Source organism: Dendrobates tinctorius, unplaced genomic scaffold (genome assembly GCF_039654945.1).
Source record: "Dendrobates tinctorius isolate UK_male_01 unplaced genomic scaffold, ASM3965494v1 ptg000029l, whole genome shotgun sequence".
NCBI lineage: Eukaryota > Metazoa > Chordata > Amphibia > Anura > Dendrobatidae > Dendrobates > Dendrobates tinctorius.
Window position 1 is genome coordinate 7,207,657 of NW_027361697.1, and position 23,028 is coordinate 7,230,684.

Sequence of the window (23,028 nt, forward strand, 5' to 3'; positions counted from 1 at the left end):
GACTAAGGAAAACTCCAGGAGTCTATTAACAAGGCATTTCCTTTAACCAGCACTCATTGTGTTAGTTAGCATGTTAAGAATGGTGAGCTGGAATTAGACAGTGATTACAGTTCTTTGTTTTAGGTAAAGGACTGAAAAGCAATTTCAAGCAATGTTTTTTTTTTTTCCTTAATTTAGCTTGTTGTTGTTAACAGTACTTCAGGACACAAAGATCCCCAGTGTGTAGAACGCAATTATTTATATTCAGTATTAGTTCCTTAAAACTCCGGCGAAAAGGGAAGGCATTTAGAAAACGGAGCATCTATAAATGGCTAAGTGAAACATTTCTCGCACTTCTGCCACCTACGGCAAAATATTTGCATCCCCAGCTCGTTAAATGCTAATACATGATGATGATCAGACTTAGCCTATTTCTGTGCACATTACCCTTGTGGAAATGGCCTGAATGATAAAAACATATGTCCTAATAGGAACTCTTATCTCCACCGAAGGACTAACACAACTGAGAGATGCACATAACAATGTTTCTTGTCTGTTTCTTCCTGCCAAAAATTAGAATAAAAGATGAAAAATGGAATGTTCTCCTGCTGCTAGTATATCTACAAGCAAATATTAGGGGATGTGCCCCAGGAGTACAAATGTATTAAATTTTTACATTTGTGAAAGTCCCTGTTGCATATACCATCCTGGCCTTTTTTCCGCATATAATAAATGGAAACGGTACTTTCAGCAAACTTTGCGTAAATCAAGCGAATAAACATAACTTTATAATATATTCTATCCGAGAAATTGGTTTCTTTCTCCACTTATGAGCCTCTTCTCTCCTCTGCCTCCTGAGCTTGTCTGGAAAACCAGTTCAAGACAAGACAGATTGTCATCACAGTGAGGTGTCAAATTACATCTCGTATTACTTACTATAAAGGATGAGGGAACAGAAGTGAGCTGCAGAGTAAGAAAACTGGTACGAGACAAAGATAAACCATGCTGAGCTTTCTAGCAAGTCTTTTACCTCACTCCAAAGCTGTAATCACATCTACACTGCTCAGTATCGCTTTATATTGAAGTCTCTGCTGCTGCTGCTGCTGCTACTTCATGGCGGTGTGCTAGCTAAGGTATGAAGAGCAGGAAATAATCAACTCCTGTGTGCTGTGATGTGAATGGGAGACATCATAGCATGCTCTACCCACTAGCTCATAGTAAATTGCAAATGCAGATACAGAACCTTAAATAGGGGGAACACTAGTGAAAATGCAGTATACAGGTCTTATAATGGCCAAAGATAATGTTATTCCTCATGAGCACGCATATGGCAGCTTATTCTGAAGAGCTACTGGAAAGTATAGTTCCCTTTCAACGATCACACAATGGAGTATCTTAGCTACTGTGCTTACCCATAATAAGAATAAATATTCCATGAAACCTACAAAAAATATTAAAAGTCACTGCAAATATTAGATAATGTCACAGAAGTACGAGAATATTAATGACGTTTGTACATCTGTGACATCTCCTGTTGCGTATACTATACTGCCATTTTTTCCCTTTTGGATAACTACGACATCAAAGTGAATCTGTTACTGTGCTCATGATATCAATAAATATTCCATAAAACCTCTAAAATATTCAAAACTCATTACTCTGTAACCAGGAGAATATGGGAAAAGGGGGCAGAACCGCTCTAGTTATGGTCATTTAAGCTTTAGTGTTGATAAATGCGCCTATATCTTTGTTTCTGATCCTCTTAAAAGAGATATTCCAAATCCATCTAATGTATATAATGTATACGATTTTTATATTACGGCATCTGCTAAAATGGGGGCTGCCATGGTTCAGCTCACTTTATTCTTTTTTTGCATACTGCAATTGTTCTCACATACTTTGAATAAGCGGCACACCACACGAATAGCGTAGTTGTGGTGAACCAAAGTCTTCAAGTTGTTTACATCGATTCTAACATCTCTGCTTGCAGTCATGGAATGGGAAGCTTCTTTGATTTTCCGTTTGATAAAAGAAGCACTCTCATCAAAGTTTTTATCCTCTTAAAATATTGCAGTCATCATTATGCCGTTTTACCCAGTTAATTATTCTCTTTTTCATTAGGTCAGTGACATCACGTGATTAAAATTGACTTGGCTGAATCCTTCTAAACTCAATACAGAACCAGGAAGTCTCTTTTCCTTGTGTGAGTCATCATTAGAACTACAATTTTACATCCCCCCCAAAGCACCTGTTGGCCCAGCTCTACCCCCTCTTCAATTCCTGACCCAACTGCTCCACTCCTCCCACTGCCATTGACTTTGTTATGATGTAGAACTGCATTTCTAATGATTACTCATACAGGGAAAAAAGACTTCTTGTTTCTACATAGTGTTTGGAAGGATTCAGTTAGTCAGCTTTTAATCTCATGATGTCGTAGACGTAAAGGAAAAGAGAACAATTAACGGGGTAGAAGCGCAAAATGAGCAATGGCATGTACGCCGTGCTATATAATATGAAGACTGCAATATATAAGATTATAAAAACTTTGAATAGAATGCTTCTTCAAAACTGATCTTGGTCTAGCGATGCACCTGAGTGCTCCACTTACTATAAGGAAAAGATCTAATAAGAATAGTAAGAAATGTCAATAATTCCAGATGGAGTGAAATGTGTGTCCAGCAGGGTAATGGTTAAACAGATACATTATAGAGGGCATACCATAGGAAAAAGTTGGTATTGACAGGAAAAGTCATTGCCAGTAAAGGATGTATCTGGTAATTCATGGAAATAATGACTATTGGGTTTGCCTCAAGCAATGTAAGTTCATTATATAGAAGGCTCTGAAGGAAGGATGACAAACAGTTCACCAGTAAGATAACTTTTTAATCCTACATGATATACATTTCAACATGCCAAGCATTATATTAAAAACCTCTTTTCCAATTATCCCCCCTTCCATAATTATTGGCAATGACAGCCTCAGCCCTATCTGGCATAAAAAAAAGTATATATCTTATAAAGCCCTGTCCTATTTCTCACCATTATCCTTACCTTTACATCCCAACATAAGTAATATTAACATCACGTCCCTTCCAGTCATTGATTACCCCTACACCTGCCACAGATAGGAGGTTACTTCACCTGTTGAGATGGATGAAGCTGATGTGATAATCACTGTGTTACAACTATAACTATTGTGTTACAAGCTCAGTGATCAGAAATGATCAATGGTGGTGAAAAGATGAAATGAAAGGGTTTTTGTCTTTAGGAAAATGTTCCATTTCATTGATTGTTAATTAAAGTCAATCAGCTGTAAGATGCATCATGGCCATATTTAGTGGCGTAACCACAAAGTTATGGGCCCTGGTGCGAACTTTCAAATGGGGCCCCCCCATGTCAAAATACACGCACATGTCCGCTCCATACACCCCATACCCATGTGCGGCTCAGCTCCGTACACCTCGTACGCACGCGCGGCTCAGCTCCGCACACCTCGCACGCACGCGTGGCTCAGCTCCGTACACCTCGTACGCACGCGCGGCTCAGCTCCGCACACCTCGTACACACGCGCGGCTCAGCGCCGCACACCTCGTACACACGCGCGGCTCAGCTCCGTACACCTTGTACGCACGCGCGGCTCAGCTGTGTACACCTCGTACGCACGCGCGGCGCGGCTCCATCCAAAATTGTACACACACGGCTCCGCTCCGTACACCTCGTACACACACAGCTCTGCTACATCCACACTGTAAACCCCTCCTGACCCCACACAAAAACTTTACCTCATCCAACAGTGCACCATGACAACCAGCACAGCAGAGTCCTGTAGACACCAAAGTCCCTGATCATGTGACCCCGACTCCTCCCCTCCTGTGACCTCATCACATGTCCTGTGCGCACATTGGAGAAAACAGCCTAGCGACGGGCTACTGTCAGTGCGGTTGATCTCTGCAGGAGGGTGAGTATGGGGTGCATGGAGGGGCGTGGTGACTCAGTGCACTGCGGGATGCAGGTGGGGGTTAAAAATGAGACTGTCCCATGAGAATCAGGACAATTGGGAGATATGCCTACCAGGCCCTTGACTCCCCACGGGCTCGGTCACAGTGGCGACTCCTTGACCGTGGTAGTTACACCCCTGGCCTTATTGGTTTAAGATTTTCCATGTGCAAAAATACTTTGATATGATTAATCATTTGGCCTATGGAACATTGATGCAATTACATATGGCGGCTATCTCTTGGTCCATTTTCCTATAGCTTAATCCTACAATATTCTAGAGCAGTGTTCCCCAACTCCTGTCCTCAAGAGCTACCAACAGGTCATGTTTTCAGGATTTCCTTAGTATGGCCCAGGTGATAATTGCAGTACCTGCACAGGCAATAATTCCATCACCTGGGCAACACTAAGGAAATCCTGAAAACATGACCTGTTGGTGGCTCTTGAGGACTGGAGTTGGGGAACTCTGTCCTAGAGGGTGGACTATAATGTCATTGTAGAACGTTATTACTCTTCATAGAGTTCTACATTCACCAACAGTATCTCTAAAGGCTTTTTTCAGAGGTCAGTATTTTCTTACTGTATCAGTGTTTAAGTGACAAAAGCAGGAGCAGAAGATACAGAGGAAAACTAATGGAAAGACTGACACCTGTTCTGTGTTTTGGAGACACTTTCTTTTGGCATAGGAATACTGATGTGTGAGTAAAGCCTCTGTAGAGCCCCCCCATCCTCCATCCACCTAGAGGATGATCTCCTGCTAGCCACTGTCCATGGTGCTGCCCATACAGCCTTATGCACGCTCGCCCCATAGTGATGTGCTCTGTGGTCTCTTTCAATTTGCACCTGTTGACAACCAAGGTTTAATCTGGATAGAAGTCGATTTGTCATCGCTGCTGTAAAAGAAATCATTGCATGGTATAAGTGTATTCTAGAGACAAAAAGAAACCCAGATATCTGTGAGCATCAATAATTAATCATTGCGATAAAAAGAAGAAGAGGGGGCTGTGAAGACCCAACATCACCCTCTCCTCCCACACTGCTACAGTAAGAGGTAGCTCAGAGCTAAGGAGCAGGTGAACTTCTACTCCACAAGGCTGTTGGGGGGGGAAGGGTGCATGCCTTCCCAATTTAGGATCAGGGGCATCATTGCCATTGACCATCTACTAAACCATCTGCAAAATGCATCAGACCGAGCTACAAGTGATAGATACCAGGCTGAGACAATGCACTCTGCATCTTCTATCCACACACAAATTTCTTGCTCTCTTACCTTTTAGTGAACGCCTTAAAGAAAATTGCCATTATCTGCAGCAGAAATATTAGCTGGCAATATATGAGAAAAGAAATCCCACATGCCATCTCCATGGCATACAGTAAAGGATATGGCCAGTCGATGAGCTTCTTCGCATATTTCCTTATGATGTTGTCTTCTCCAAAGATGAACAAGGACCTGTTCACTGTGAAGCAATTCTGCCGGACAGGGATGGGGTTGTATAAAGCCATGGTCCTTGCTCTTTGGGCTTTGGATTGCTTAAAAGCTGCCTGGGTCCCCACTGGAGCAGCTGGGGACCCTTGGAGGGTCTTGCTCCTTTCTGATCCTCCATCTCCGGACCCCAATCTCCCAGCCACCGCCTCTCCAAAACGAGCCATCCTGGAAGTTGAAAGAAAAAAAGGAACATGAAGAAGCAGACCAGAAGAGGCTTGATGATGATGATGATGATGATGATGATGGAAGAAGATGATGATGATGGAGAGCAACAGCCAGCAGCACCAACACAATACTCACTCTGTATGTGAACTGTGTCTAGATGCAAATCCCCAGCCTTAGAATAAAAATCCAAGAGAATCTGCCTCACAGCCCCCGTCTGCCGATGCTACAAAGGAGAATCTAGATCTGGTCGCCCAACCTGCTCATCAATGAATGGCTAATCAGCAGCCAGACCGTGCACATGGTGCAGGAGCTGTGCGCACACATGAAGAGCTGGGATTATCATTGAGTTGGGAAGCAACACGATCCTATTCACATCAGGAGGACACGTCCCAAAGCCCAGGGGGGCAGGCGATGCTGGAGAAGACACAGCTACACCCCGATCTCTCCAGGTGCCCCATCTACACTAAGGGGGAGAGGATGGGGGCAGCAGAGGCAGATCTGTGGGGTCAGAGGAGAACTTCACAGACACAGAAGAGGGGATGGGAGAGGACTGTTGCACGGAGACATGGAGATCAGCCTGTGCAGCCTTGGGTGGGGAATCATCAGACGTAATTAAATCACTTTCAGATGGGCAAGGCATCCAGGCAAGGCAGGGAACACATTGTAAGCATGAAAGCAGCAGCACATGGAGTGCAAGTCACCCAGTGAGACCTTGTAAGGAGTCACAGCAAAAGTGGAATGCACAAAGCCTGCATACATCATGGAGATAGGGTCTGTGCTGCGGGAAGATTACAGCTCTGGGATCGCCTGTTGCACAGAGCTTCCTGGGCACAGCAGCACTCACCCCACCGGGTCCACCCACTGCTCATCTAGCCTAATTCAAGGGGCTTCTTGCAGACTGTAATGTTGCATTTTCCTATGGATTTTTTTATTTTTCCCTTCTAATCCAACAGTCACTCATCCATCTACTCAATTATTCATCCACTCACTCACTCACTCACCCACTCACTCATCCACTCACTCATTTATCTACTCACTTTTTCATCCACTCAAGTCACTCATCTACTCAGCCACTCACACATTCATCTATTCACTCATCCGCTCACTCATTTATCTCACTCATCAAGATGGAAGTTTCACTGATTTATTAACATATCATGAACATGTCAAGTCGGGGGAGTGACATGTTCCCTGACCCGTTGAAGCGCTCGAGCAGCGCGAAACGGCCGTTGGCAGCCTTTCTAGCACTCCTTATGTCACTCCCCCGACTTGACATGTTCATGATATGTCAATAAATCAGTGAAACTTCCATCTCGATGAGTGCGACCTCTTCTCTTTGCATGGATTCCCAGGATTGACTGTTTCCAGATCTGGCACCCGATATTCCCAGCTGCTGGGCTTCTGTATGCCGCACATCATTTGAAGTCACACGGTAACAGCGGTGCCGTCCGCTTTTTGTCTTGACTTTTATCACTCATTTATCTATTCACTTTTTCATCCACTCAAGTCACTCATCCACTCACTCATCTACTCACTCAGCCACTCACACATTCATCTACTCACTCATCCACTCACTCATCCACTCACTCATTTATCTATTCACTTTTTCATCCACTCAAGTCACTCCTCTACTCACTCATCTACTCACTCAGCCATTCACTCATTCATCTACTCACTCATCCACTCACTAAGTCACCACTCAGTCACTCATCTACTCATTCACTCATCTACTCATTCATTTATCTATTCACTTACTCTTCCACTCAAGTCACTCATCTACTCGGTTACTCATCTGCTCAGTCACTCATTCATTGAGTCATCCACTCAGTCACTCATCTAAGTCCCTCACTCACTCACTCACTCACATGTCTACCAAAGACTAAGGTCTGAATGTGCATTTACATTCTTTGTGATAGGTCCTAATTATTAATGGATTCAGGCTGCTGGGGAGATAGAAAGTAACTGTGTAAATGAACAACCTAATGGAAACAAGCTCCTTGGAGAACTAAACTGAAAGTTAGGTAAGTAAAGTGATACAAATGTTTACAACTCTTCCCTATGGAGTATCTGTAATCATGAAACAGAATGAATAACATAAACATCTGTCTATATTCAGATATATACACACCAGCACCTAATCTGTCACTACTACTTTATAATCTGTAAAATAATTATCTGTGATCAAAAACACGTTCCAGGGCTGGTTACTTAGTATCACACACAGGGATAAAAGTCCTGCTGGAGAATGAAATTTCCATCTCCAAAAATCTTGTCGGCAAAAATCTTTAGAGCTCTAAAATTTCCTGGTAGACGGCTGTGCTGACTTTGGTCTTGATAAAACACAGTGGACCTACATCAGCAGATGACATGGCTCCCCAAACCATCACTGATTGTGGAAACTTCTCACTGGATCTCAAGCAGCTTGGATTGTGGCCTCTCCACTCTTCCTCCTGACTCTGGGACCTTGATTTCCAAGGTCTAGTGTGAAGTTTCCACAATGAGTGATGATTTGGGGCACCATGTCATCTGCTGGTGTAGGTCCACACTGTGTTTTATAAATCCAAAATCAGCGCAGCCGACTACCAGGAAATTTTAGAGCACTTCATGCTTCCCTCTGCCGAGAAGCTTTTTGGAGATGGACATTTCATTCTCCAGCAGGACCTTGCACCAGTCCACACTGCCAAAAGTACCAGTACCTTTTACAAACAGCAGTATCACTGTGCTCGATTGGCCAGCAAACTCGCCTGACCTTAACCCCATAGAGAATCTCTGTGATATTGTCAAGAGGAAGATGAGAGACACCAGACCCAACAATGCAGACGAGCTGAAGGCTGCTATCAAAGCAACCTGGGCTTCCATAACCCCTCAGCAGTGCCACATGCTGATCGCCTCCATGCCACGCTGCATTGATGCAGTAATTGATGCAAAAGGAGCCCCGGCCAGGTGTAGGAGGAGGGGCCCTTGCCGAGTGTCCGGGCCGGAACCAAGGGGACCGTCATCTAGGTTCCCAGGGGGTCTGTTTCCGGGGAGCAGAGTTAGGGGATGGACCGCTGAGACTTACAGGATTGTTGGGAGAGGAGCCTATATAAAAGGGGCGGAAAACGCCAGTCAGAGTGAGCCAGCAGAACGGGAGAGAAGGAGCAGGAGACCGTCAGGATGGCTAAGTGACACATAATAACTTAGGACCCGTAGTTGGCCACACCGCGGCCCTATAGTGACCTGCCTTTGCAAGAGTAGTCTGGTTCTCATAATCAGTGTTTTCTTGTATTTGGTCCCTGCGAGGACAATTGCTGTTATTTTGTTTGGTTGCTTAGGATAGCTCTACCGGCATCTATCTATAAAAGTTACTACCTAAAGTTTAATCCGTCTCGTGTCTCGTCACTGCATCCCGCGTACCTGCCATTGCCACATTTGGCGTAGTCGGCAGGATGCAGTCTCCGAGTGTGGACAATGGCACCCCAGACCAGAGCAGGTTGTAGACTCAGCAAATAACGAAGGCCCCCAGTCCAACATCTCTTTGGGGCCTATGCTAAGCTACCTGCCTAGGTTCTCCAGCTCCAACACCATGCTGTGGAGCTGGACAGAGCGGATGCGAGGGCTCTTTCGAATGCATCCGATGACCCCTGACCTGGAAGCCGAGGTAGCTCTCACGGCATTAGAGGGGGAGGCCCAGGATTCAGTAATGTTGAGGCCCCCGGGACACCACAACACCTTTGCTAGGGTCTTGCGGATTCTGGAAGAGACCCATGGGAATCCAACAAATGTGGGAGAGTTGAGGACCCGGTTGTTCAGTCGTATGCAGGGAGAGGGGGAGACCATCACCCAGTATATGAATGTCCTCCAGGAGTTATACACGGCCATCGAGCGGAAGGACGGCGTAGGGGTAGGACCCATCAACATTACCCTACACGACCTGTTAGTGACTGGACTCCGGGACCCTTTGGTAAAGCAGGCATTACGGGAGCAGGTCCAAGTGAACCCATGTATGACTTTCTCTGAGGTGGGGAGTCAGGCGCGTGCTCGAGAGCAGGAGCAGGGACTGACGGTCCCTGCGGGGAAGGTCCAGAGTGTGGAGGCCTCCGTGAATGTTGTCGGGAAGCCCCAATGGATAGAAGAGGTGAAACAAGAGCTGAAGAACATCAGGGACGAGTTGGCCGAAGTGAAAAGAAGGACCGAGGTCACGACTGGGAGGCCTAGTTCCAATCCAGGGCCCTGGGGGCCTCACAATGCCCCGGGCAGCCGTCCCTCACAACCCCGGTGTTATGAGTGCGGGGAGCTGGGCCACTTCGCACGAAAGTGTCCGCAGCGTGGGAGATACCCACCCCGGCGGCCATTAAACTAGAGGGCTCCGGGCTGGGGGGACGCCGCTCGGAGCCAGAAACCACGACATGGGATGGTGGAAGTCCCAAAGATCTGGTCGCAATGTGTCCAGTGGTATGGGCAGAGGTTGAGGAATGTGCCGTACGGTGCCTAGTGGACACGGGGTCGCAAGTAACGACCATGCCTGCAACTTACTTTTGGCAGCATTTTCCCAAGGCAGCGAGACCCCAGTGGGCGTCCATGATAACACTGGTAGCCGCCAATTAACTACCGGTCCCTGTCGCAGGAGTGGTCTGGATGCAGATGACGCTGTGTGGTAAATCCCTCGGCCACCGGGGAGTGGTCCTCACCCAAGGGGAACCCAATAACAAACATCCAGCCACCCTGGGTATGAACATACTGCGGGAGTTTGGCAATTTACTCCTCAATGACCCCACACAAGAGACCCTGAAACAGTAGGGTTCCCACACGCCCCAAGGGTGGGTCCTCCAGCAGTTGGTGCGGGAGGCGCGAGTACTCCAGGACTGCCAGGAAGGTGAGGCACTGGGCAAAGTCATCACGCCAGCGGCTCCCCCGCTCGTGCTGCTCCCCGGGCAGACAGTGGTGGCCCTGCCTATTTGGGCCCCGGAGCTTTTGGAGGGTGTGGAGATGCAGGTGGAGCCGTGCTATTCGGCACGCCTGTATCCTGGCATACTGGTGGCCCGCTGCCTGACCACTGTGCAGAGAGGGACCGTCCTGGTGTGCTGCATCAACCTAGAAGACCAAGACATCATTTTGAAGCCCTGGGCCGAAATGACCAAGCTGGTGAGGCCTTTAGAAGAGGTGCTGCCAGCCCCTGTGGTCCAAGTAAGGGTGCAACCAGAGGACCCTTGGGCAGTGACTATCCGAACCCTGTAGACTGCCGAGTCCTCGACCCAGGAAAAGGGCCGAATTATCCTGGAAAGAATGCGGGCCGAACTCTCCGGCCTGACTCCAGCCCAACTTCTCCAGGTGGAAACATTGCTAGGACAGTACCACAAGGTATTCGCCAGCCACGAGGATGATTTTGGATGCACCACAGCCATCACGCATGGAATTCCCACGGCAGGAACGGTCCCCATTCGAGAATGATATTGGCAAATCCCTGCACAGCTATACCAGGAGGTGAAAACTTTATTGGGCCAAATGCTGCGGAAGTGGGTCATTCGAGAAAGCCAGAGCCCCTGGGCGGCTCCCATCGTGTTGGTTCACAAAAAAGATGGCACCCTGCGGTTCTGTGTGGACTATCGGAAGTTGAACGCCTGCACCATCAAAGATTCGTACCCGCTGCCCCGTATAGAAGAGTCCCTGTCCGCCTTGGGGAAGGCGACGTACTTCTCGACTTTATATCTGGCCAGCGGGTACTGGCAGGTGCCGATGTCGGAAGAAGACAGGGCCAAGACGGCGTTCATTCTTCCCATGGGACTGTTTGAATTCAATCGGAGGCCGTTCGGGCTGGCCAACGCCCCGGGGACCTTCAGCGGCTGATGGAGCGGTGTCTGGGAGATCTCAACTTCGAGGCCACGCTGATATATCTGGACGATATCATCATCTATGCTGCCACGTTTGAGGACCACCTGAGGCGGTTGGGGCAAGTGTTTGGCCAGCTGCAGAAGTACGGGTTGAAGGTAAAACCCTAGAAATGCCACTTGTTTCACACCCAGATCGAATATCTGGGGCATATTGTTTCTGCCGAGGGCGTTAGACTGTCCCTGGAAAAGGTTGCCACCATACAGGGATGGCCTACCCCCGAGACGGTAAAAGACGTGCGAGCCTTCCTGCGGTTGGCCGGATACTACCGTTGTTTTGTAAAGAATTTTGCACGCCGAGCCCGAGCCCTGCAGGACCTGCTAAAGGGGGCTCCTGCCGGGGCGAATGGGCGGGAAGTCTAGTGGCAACAACCGCAATAGGAAGCCTTCCAAGACCTTAAGGCTGCACTCTCGGGTGCCCCGATGTTAGCTTATGCGGATTTCTCGCAACCATTCGTAATGCACACCGACGGGAGCCTCCACAGGCTAGGGGCTGTGTTGACACAAATCCAAGACGGCCGGGAGAGGGTGATTGCTTACAGTAGACGATCACTTCATGACTCTGAACGTAACCCTGACAATTACAGCTCCTTTTAAGCTTGAGCTCCTCGCGGTAGTGTGGGCCATGACAGAGTGGTTCGCAGAGTACCTGGTGGGCTCCGAGGTGGTGGTGCGAACCGACAACAACCCTCTGGCCCATCTTGAGAATGCCAAACTAGGGGCTCTGGAGCAGCGATGGGTGGCCCGGATGGCCAAGTTCAACTATAAGATCATTTATAAAAGGGGAGCCGAAAATGTGCACGCTGACGCCCTCTCCAGGATCTGGCATGCAACTCCTGGGAAGATTCGAGATGACGAATTAGAAGGGGAAGAGACGCAGTTCGCCCTCACTGCCGCCGTGCTCACGGCTGCCAAACAGGAAGAATCCCATCTAGGACTCCCAAGGGGTATGCTGGAACAATAATGTGACGGATGCATCCAACAGCAGCAAGAAGACGAAGAAATTGGGCTCCTACGCCGGTGGGTGACCACCAGCAGACTACCTACCGACTCCCGAAGACATACCTTGAATCAGGATATGTTGCTAATGCTACACCAATGGGAGAAACTAGTCATCAAGAAAGGACTATTGTATCGGAAGGCAATATCACGGGCGACGTCTGCAACAACTTGGCAGGTAGTCGTGCCCGGAGCCCAACTCAGTGAACTGGCTCAGGAAGCCCATGAAAAGGGGGCTCACTTCGGAGCTCAAATGACCTTGCAATGGTTGCAGCAGACAGTTTACCATCCGTGTCTGCACGCTGCTGTGGAAGAAGCTTGCCGGGCCTGCCGCCTATGCGAGCTGGCTAAACCACCCACGCAACGGGCCCCAGTACAGACGATAGTGACATCAGCAGCCCTCGAGCTCTTGATGGTGGACTACTTGACCATTGGCCCCGCCTACCAGGGGTATGAACATTGTCTCGTCATGGTGGATCATTTCACCAAATTTGCCATGGTAACCCCCACCCGAGATCAAACTGTGGAGTCGGCAGCCTATGCAATCTGTAAGAACTTTATAAAAGTGTACGGCTGCCCCCAACGGATACATTCAGACCAGGGAGCGTGCTTCCTGGGAAAAGTCAAGGAAGAATTACATCGTCTCTACGGTATCAGTAAATCCCGGACCATGCCGTACCACCCGTAGCGAAACGGGGCCTGCGAACGATTTAATCGGACACTAATTCAAATGTTCAAATGTGTACCCTGGAGAGTGACCGAAAGGCCCCCTGGCCTGAGTATGTTCCTGAACTAGTGTGGGTTTATAACAACCGGGTGCACTGGGTTACCGCCTATACCCCCTACTCGCTGCTGTTTGGGCGGGAAGGCAAAGGGATCACGGAGGTGGAACTGAACCTGGAGGAACCCCAACCCTGGACCGGGGTGTCATCGTGGGTCCGAAACCACTGACAGCGGCTACAAACCATTCACCGAATCGTCCATACAAAACTCCAGGACCTGGAACACCTAGGGGGGACTCTGCCTCTACCTGCCGACCTCCAGACTGGGGATCGAGGACTTGTGCTAGACCAGCGCCCCCAGAACAAGTTAGAACCTCGGTGGGAAGCAAGTCCTTACCGAGTATTGCGCCGAATAAGCTCCGACGGGTCTGTGTCCGAGATACAACCTGAAAAAGACAGGGCCCTTCCCACGTGCACTGTGCACCGTAATTTGTTGCGGCCCTGTACATCCACTGACCCCATGCGACCCGAGCTTACTCCTCAGGTCCCCGAACCACTGCCAACAGTCTGGGACCCAGATGATGAAGATCACCCAGCGACACAAGCGGGCCCTCCAAGGAATAATATCTCAGCAGGTCCAGTCAGGCCGCCAGAGTCGACCAGCCCACCACCTGCCACCACCCCAGAAAGCCCCACCACAGTCGAACCAATATAACTCCTTTTGGATAAGAGATAACTATAGTCGACTATATGTCATCCCCTGAAGAAGAAGTGTTATTTCACTTTGAAACGCGTTGGGAATAAAGAGTTAAACTTTTCAAGTGGTGATTTTATCCTGGTCTCAGCAGCGCACAGTAAGCCTGGTTTAAATCTCTTATCCAAAAGGAGTTATATTGGCGATCACATTTGTGAACCTTCGGGCGTGCAGCAGGCTGACATTGATTTACATGCTTTTATCCGCCCTGGAAAAGGTGAGTAGATTCCCTCTGAATTTATTCCATTTTCCACCCAGATAAGACCCTATTGCCCTTTTTTTTTCCTCAGTTTTACACAGTCGAACCAAGACGCTCCGAGCGGTCAACAGCTGGCAAACCCCCCCGAACGTTACAAACAGGACCAGTTCGTATGGCAACAAGAACTTTTGCCTCAAAAGGGCAACCCGAGCCCACCAAAGCCCTCGCCCGAGGACTGGCGAGCATACAGGATGGGGGAGTGTAGGAGGAGGGGCCCCCGCCGATTGCCCGGGCCGGAACCAAGGGGACCGTCATCTAGGTTCTTAGGGGGGTCTGTTTCCGGGGAGCAGAGTTAGGGGATGGACCGCTGAGACTTCCAGGACTGTTGGGGGAGGAGCCTATATAAAAGGGGCAGAGAACGCCAGTCAGAGTGAGTCAGCAGAATGGGAGAGAAGGAGCAGGAGACCATGAGGATGCCAGGGAGCCAGAGCCTCCAGCAATAACCAGAGAGGAGGACAGCAACAGAAGGGAGACTCTTGGTGGACCGCAGGGAGACGGCGCCAAGCTGACCGAAGACCACCGCTTCTCCGCCACCCGCGGCGCCGCCTGGCTCCAGCCCGCGGCTGTGGCCTTCACTCTCCCACCCCCCAGGTGGTATCCCGCTGCCTCCACTGGGGGGATAGTCTGCCAAAGAACTCTTCTAGTGCCTGTTGTGCCCCTGCTTCGCCTGGGCGTTGGAACGCCCGAAGACCACGCCAGATCCTCAGCGGCTGGGCCCAGCAGCTGCGACACCGGAGCACCACTGAACGATATGCCGAGGTACGTCAGGACGGCTAAGTGACACATAATAACTAAGGACCCGTAGTCGGCCATACTGCGGCCCTATAGTGACCGGCCTTTGCTGGAGTAGTCGTGTTCTCATAATCAGTGTTTTCTTGTATTTGGTCCCTGTGAGGACAATTGCTGTTATTTTGTTTGGTTGCTTAGGATAGCCCTACCAGCATCTATCTATAAAAGTTACTACCTAAAGTTTAATCCGTCTCACGTCTCGTCACTGCATCCCGCGTACCTGCCATTGCCACACAGGTATTGAGTGCATTTACTGAACATACATTTCAGTAGGCCAACATTGCGGATTTTAAAATCATTTTTTCCAGCTGGTGTTATGAAGTATTCTAATTTACTGAGATAATGATTTTTGGGTTTTCATTGGCTGTAAGCCATAATCATCAACATTAACAGAAATAAACCCATGAAATACATCACTCTGTGTGTAGTGACTCTGTATAATACTGTATATGGGTTTCACTTTTTGTATTGAAGAAATGAAATAAATTCACTTTTTGATGATATTCTAATTTTGTGAGAAGCACTTGTATCTATCATCTATCTATCTATCTATCTATCTATCTATCTATCTATCTATCTATCTATCTATCTATCATACGTATATATATTTTTTTATCCAGCTAGCTATTATGCAGCCCACGTAGACACTCAGATGACACAATGTGATATATCATTGCTCAGAATTACATTATCCCAATCTACTGTACATCTTACTATACCACCAAACATCATGTTATCCTTCTTATGGAAAATGACAAAACAATAATACTCACAAGCCATTAAAATAATGCCAAAAAAATGAGACCTGTTCATAATAATCTGAACTCTAGGAATCAAATAATACTGAGGTTAATACAAGTATATTTTTATTTATCCGTAGTCGTGTTCCGTTGCAGCTTGTGGGAAGCAGAGTGTGCCCACCAGATTTCATCCACTCGTCACTCAAAACAAGGGATGGTCCGGCATATTGATAAGAGCCACCACAAAGCAGATGAAAAGGAACAATAATTAGAGCTGACCAGAATTAAAGGCAGGATGTGTTGATTATTACAGATTTTTATTTATTTGTAATATTTGGAACAGGAGGATCTTGTTAGAGACAGTAGATAAAGGGCCGGCACAACCATTTTACATGACATATTATACAGTCCTGCCATCCTTCAGTGAATCATATACACAGATAATGGTGATTCCATTCATTCTCTTTTGTGACATTCTGAGAGATCAATGCAGGAGAAGAAGTTAATGTGATCAGCGTCTAATAAGATGATTACGTTTAGCTTCCTGTTAGTAGGAACAGACCCGCTATAAGCCAGCAGGTTCTTAGAGATACAAAACAACAGAGAAGCCTAAAGACAAATGGGCATTCTCTGCAAATAGGGAGTAACATACGGACATGGTTATTATAGACTAAATGTCAAGAGAATGGGAAGTAAGGCCATTTATCAGGAGCATGGCAGACGCTATATACCTGATTATAAATTAGAGCAGACACGTACAGTAATAAGCATTGTATATATACCGTATTTCATATTTTCTCTATTATTCCAAACTTGCCTAAGACTTTTAAACTACATGTACTGTGTATATATATATTATATTATATATGTATACTGTATATACAGGTGGGCCATTTATATGGATACACCTAAATAAAATGGGAATGGTTGGTGATATCAACTTCGTGTTTGTGGCACATTAGTATATGGGAGGGGGGAAACTTTTCATGATGGGTGGTGACCGTGACGGCCATTTTGAAGTCGGCCATTTTGGATCCAACTTTATTTTTTTCCAGTGGGAAGAGGGTCATGTGACACATCAAACGTATTGAGAATTTCACAAGAAAACCAATGGTGTGCTTGGTTTTAACGCAACTTTAGTCTTTCATGAGTTATTCACAAGTTCCTCTTTGTTTACAGTCATTGACATGTTGCAGCGGTTAACACGTGAGGAGCGGATAGAAATTGTGTTGATGTCTGGTGAACACAGTATCCGGGGTCATTGCAGCAGATTTCAATGCAAGACACCCTACGCAAGAAAACTGTCACCATTCCCATCTTATTTAGGTGTATCCATATAAATGGCCCACCCAAAAAAGTTTGTCTCATCACTGAACATAATGTCCTGTGTAACCTGAGGGTCCGGTTCCAATTTTTGTTTTGCCAATTATGCAAATTCAGCGCGCCGATCTGGCATCAGTCGAACATCCCTTTGGCGGATATTAGCTACTCACAAATGGCACCTTACAAAAGCCAGCTGCTGCAGCATCTCAACGGGGATGACCCAGTTCGGCGTGCTGAATTAATTTGGACTTCAAAATGGCCGCCATGGTTACAACCCATCTTGAAAAGTTTTCAGCTGACACAAGAAATAGGATAGGATCCGACTGGGTACACAACTTGTCACGGTGGGATAGCTTTTACTTTTTTTAAAATCAAAATTGTGTTAAAGAGGTTGTCAACTATTAGCACAACACCTTTAACTAAGCACCCTATGTTATTTAGATGTATAATTACTATTTACTTATTTACTTAATACAGGGTATATGTTAATTTTGTTATTTTCTTGGATTTTCTCTGTGAAATGGCTAGAGTGTGAATGTACCAACTTACACTCCAGCTCATTTCTTTGGTTTTGCTGTAGTTTCTGGTACTTTGTGCAAACAGCGGCGTGGCCCCCCCATTATTGGGCCAGGCATTTCATCAATATAGCTTCAGATGTGCAGGTATCTGAACAGTCGGGCCCATATCCTTAGGATAGGTCATCAATGTCTGATTGAGGGGTACGACACCCAGCATCCTCGCCGATCTGCTGTTTCCAGTGTTGGAGGCAGCTGTAACTGCTTAGTTACAGAGCTGCACAGTACAGCTTAATCGACAGAACAGTGGCCAGTCCCTATTGATTTGAATAGATGGCGGATGTGCAGTACCCAACAGCTTCATCTACAGTGGGGAAAAGAAGTATTTATTCACTCACCAATTGTGCAAGTTCTCCCACTTAAAAAGAGGAGAGAGGCCTGTAATTGACATCATCGGGAGACCACCACTATGAGAGTCAAAATGAGAAAACAAATCCAGAAAATCACCTTGTCTGATTTGGCAAGATTTATTTTGCAAATTATGGTGGAAAATAAGTATTTGTTCACCTAAAAACATGCAGGATTTCTGGCTCTCACAGACCTGTAACTTCCTCTTTAAGAGGTTCCTCTGTCCTCCACTCATTACTGTCATGATCCAGGTTGGGGTTTGCTTCTTGCTTTTCTTTCCCCAGCCTGGTTATGGTGGGGTTAGCTTTTCCTGCCTCTCATTGGTTCTTTGGTGGCTATTTATTGGTGTCATTCCTGGTAGCATTTGTCAGTAATAGTTCTAGTCTATGGCTTGAGCAGCTGACCCAAATACCTGTAATCCTTCTGCCTCTGACTTCCCATATTTGGGCCTGACCTGTTCCCTCCCTGACTTAGTGCGTGTTTGGTGGTTTCCCTACAGTGTATGACTCGGCTTGAATTCTGAACCCCGCCTCCTGCTTTCCGTCTCTGTTACTACGCTTCCCTACTGGCTTTGACTCACTGGCTTGTACCTCGACTATGTCTTCTGTCTTACGTTTTGGATACTGCGCTCACGTCTGGTTCTGATTTCTGGCTTGTCTCTGACCGCATGCATTGCTGTGACCTTTGGTACTTCGTCTTTCTGTTTGTTGCTGACCGGCCTGTCTGACTACTCTGTTGCCTCCTAGTGGTGCCCCGAGCTCCTGCACTGAGGTGCTACACGGTGAGTGCTACCTTTTTTCCTTTACCCGTGCCCCCTGGTGAAGGATGCGTGCAACTGCCTTGCAGTTGCATTACAATTACTGTAGTAATGGCACTTGTTTCACCTTGTTATCAGTATGAAAGACACCTGTCCACAACCTCAAACAGTGACACTCCAAACTCCACTATGGTGAAGACCAAAGAGCTGTCAAAGGACACCAGAAACAAAATGGTAGCCCTGCACCAGGCTGGAAACACTGAATCTGCAAAAGGGAAGCAGCGTGCTGTGATGAACTCAACTGTGGGAGCAATAATAAGAAAATGGAAGACTTACAAGACCACTGATAATCTCCCTCGATCTGGGACTCCTTGCAATAACTCACCCTGTGGGGTCAAAATGATCAAAAGAACGGTGAGCAAAAATCCCATAACCACACGGGGGAACCTAATGAATGACCTGCATAGAGGTGGGACCATCGTAACAAAGGCTACCATCAATAATATAGTACGCTGCCAGGGACTCTGATCCTGCAGTGCCAGACGTATCCCCCTGCTTAAGCCAGTACATGTCCAGGCCCGTCTGAAGTTTGCTAGAGAGCATTTGGATTATCCAGAAGAGTATTGGGAGAATGTCATATGGTCTGATGAAACCAAAGTAGAACTGTCTGGTAGAAACAAAACTCGTCGTGTTTGGAGGATACAAAATGCTGAATTGCATCCAAAGAACACCATACCTACCGTGAATCATGGGGGTGGAAAAATCATGCTTTGGGGCTGTTTCTCTGCAAAGGGACCAGGATGACTGATCCATGTACATGAAAGAATAAATGGGGCCATGTATCGTGAGATTTTGAGTGCAAACCTCCTTCCATCAGCAAGGGCATTGAAGATGAAACGTGGATGGGTCTTTCAGCATGATAATGATCCCAAGCACACCGCCAGGGCAACGAAGAAGTGGCTTCATAAGAAGCATATGAAGGTCCGGGAGTGGCCTAGCCAGTCTCCTGATCTCAACCCCATAGAAAACCTTTGGAGGGATTTGAAAGACTGTGTTGCCCAGCGACAGGCCCAAAACATCACTGCTCTAGAGGAGATCTGCATGGAGTAATGGGCCAACATACCACCAACAGTGTGTGCCAACCTTGTGAAGACTTACAGAAAATGTTTGACCTCTGTCATTGCCAACAAAGGATACATAACAAAATATTGAGATGAACTTTTGTTAATGACCAAATACTTATTTTCCACCATAATTTGAAAAATAAATCTTGCCAAATCAGACAAGGTGATTTTCTGGATTTGTTCTCTAGTTTTGACTCTCATAGTTGTGGTCTACCTATGATGTCAATTACAGGCCTCTCTCATCTTTTTAAGTGAGAGAACTTGAACAATTGGTAGCTGACTAAATACTTTTTTTCCCCACTGTATACAGTAACTGAGCAGTTCTGTCCGCTGCCGATACTGGGAACAATCGCCACCGATCAGATATTAATGATCTATACTAAGGACAGGGCATCAATGTTAAAGCCCCGAACAATCCCTTTATAAAAAAAAAAAGCCCCAGATGTGTCCACACCCTTTAAACTGTTTTGTTTAGCAATCAACATGTGTTTAATGGAATCTGTCACCGGGTTTCTGCTATTTAATTTGAGAGCAGCATGATGTAGGGGCAGAGACACTGATTCCTTCAGTCTGCAGTGTGATTTCCTATAAGTGTGTTCTAGAAGTGTGAAGATTAATTTAAGAATTAAAACCAGAAGGATGTACCAGAAGGATGTATACAGACTGTGCCCTGCTACCTGCCACCATCGCACGCTAACAAGCATCTCTATTCTTCCGACAGGTATGTCCATCCACCCAGCTCTCCTGCTCTCCTGCTGTCTGTCTATGAAGGGCACACAGTGCATCACCCAGCTTTGCACATAGACTTGCCTCTGCACCTAGCATTCACATGGTATGTCCATCCACCCAGCTCTCCTGCTCTCCTGCTGTCTGTCTATGAAGGGCACACAGTGCATCACCCAGCTTTGCACATAGACTTGCCTCTGCACCTAGCATTCACATGGTATGTCCATCCACCCAGCTCTCCTGCTCTCCTGCTGTCTGTCTATGAAGGGCACACAGTGCATCACCCAGCTTTGCACATAGACTTGCCTCTGCACCTAGCATTCACATGGTATGCCTTTCAGATAACCCCAGCTTACCCCACTGTTATTTATGACCTTGTTTACTCTGGCTTGATCATATACATCTGGTCCACTCTTAATTGTCTGACCAAGAAGAGCAGAGACCACTCCTCTCTGCTTCACACCTGACTGCACTTAGTTGTACATATATTGCAGAGCACAAGTCTGCATAAAGACTTCAGTCTGCAGTGTGATTTCCTATAAGTGTGTTCTAGAAGTGTGAAGATTAATTTAAGAATTAAAACCAGAATTGAACCAGAAGGGAACTGAAGGTAACTGTACAGTCACTGTAAACAATGTTTCTGTTTGTTTTCACTTTCACCCCTATAATCCTTCACTTTCTGCTAATTCCCCTAATCCCTACTCCCAGTAAGGAACTGTTCATCTCTTCTTCAATCCTCCCCATCCACCTCACCTCCGCCTCAAAACTGTTCCTTAACATACAATCCTCTATCTCCAAACACAGACAGCCCCCTCATGCCCTCTCCTGCTCCCACCTGCTAACACTTTCTCTGCTCTTTCTCACTGCTGGTGATATCTCTCCAAATCCTGGTCCTCCTCACCACATTCCCACAGTCATTTCTACCTCCCATCCACGCTCTATCACATCCTTCTGTAACCTCTCCAACCTTATACCCATTCACCCAGCCCCCGCTTCCCCAGTCCCACTAACAGGAGCTCTGTGGAACGTTCGCTCTGTCTGCAACAAGCTTTCCTACATCCATGATCTTTTTGTTACTACCAAACTTTCCTTCCTCGCCATCACCGAAACCTGGCTCACCCCTTCTGACACAGCCTCTCCTGCTGCACTTTCGTATGGCGGCTTCCACCTTTCTCACACCCCCCGCCCCAGCAGCAAACATGGCGGAGGAGTTGGTTTTCTCCTGTCAGATACCTGCTCCTTCACCCCAATCCCACTGCCACCCTCTGTTACCCTCCCTTCCTTTGAGGTGCACTCTGTGCGCACCTACTCCCCCTCCAACCTCCAACTGGCTGTCATCTACCGCCCCCCAGGGCCAGCCACCACCTTCTTTGACCACTTCACCACCTGGTTACTTCATTTCCTTTCCGCGGACATCCCTACTATCATCATGGGCGACTTCAACATCCCCATTGACACTTCCCTCTCAGCTGCCACTAAACTTCTATCTCTCACTTCCTCCTTCGGCCTCACTCAATGGTCTTCTACATCCACCCATAAAGATGGCCACACACTGGACCTCATCTTCACCCGCCTCTGCTCCCTATCTAACCTCTCTAACTCACCTCTTCCTCTCTCTGACCACAACCTGCTCACATTCTCTTCCCTCTTCACTCCATGTCTACAATCCCCACCCCACAAACTTTCACACCCTCGCAGGAATCTTAAACACCTTGACCTACACTCATTCTCTGAATCCCTCCTCCCTCTCACAGATATAAGTTCCTTACACAATGCAGATGACGCTGCTGCTCTATATAACACCACAATAGCTGTAGCTTTGGAATCCGCTGCCTCACTTACACATACCAAAACTCGCAAAATCAACAGACAGCCCTGGCACACCAGCCTGACCAAAGAGCTGAGGCGAGCTTCCAGGGCTGCTGAGCGCAGATGGAAAAGATCCCACTCCAACGAGCACTTCATCGCATTCAAACAGTCCCTCACTACTTTCAAGACCACACTCGCCACAGCTAAACAAACCTACTTCTCATCTCTCATATCCTCCCTGTCTCACAACCCTAAACAGTTATTCAACACCTTCAATTCTCTCCTCCACCCCCCAGCACCTCCTCCCTCCCCACTCATCTCAGCTGAAGACTTTGCCTCATTTTTCAAGCAGAAAATTGATAACATCAGGGACAGTTTTGGTCAACAACCCCCAGAGCCCTTCCTCCTGACTTCCCAGCCCTCCACCTTCAAAACCAACTTCTCCACCATTACAGAAGATCGACTCTCCACTCTACTCTCAAGATCACATCTCACCACCTGTGCACTCGACCCGATCCCATCCCACTTCATACCAAACCTCACCACAGTCTTCATCCCAACCCTAACCCATCTCTTCAACCTATCACTAACAACTGGTGTTTTCCCCTCA

At 47.2% G+C, this 23,028-nt stretch overlaps 1 protein-coding gene across 1 annotated transcript in view; it reads right to left on the minus strand.

Moving 5' to 3' along the window:
- The window catches only part of CACNA1E (calcium voltage-gated channel subunit alpha1 E), an 817,054-nt gene that overhangs the window by 431,585 nt on the left and 362,441 nt on the right, over positions 1–23,028 (minus strand). Inside the window, exon 3 of the mRNA XM_073571345.1 lies at positions 5,360–5,626. Within this exon, the coding sequence (XP_073427446.1) occupies positions 5,360–5,626 (267 nt within the window). The remainder of the gene's footprint in view (positions 1–5,359; positions 5,627–23,028) is intronic.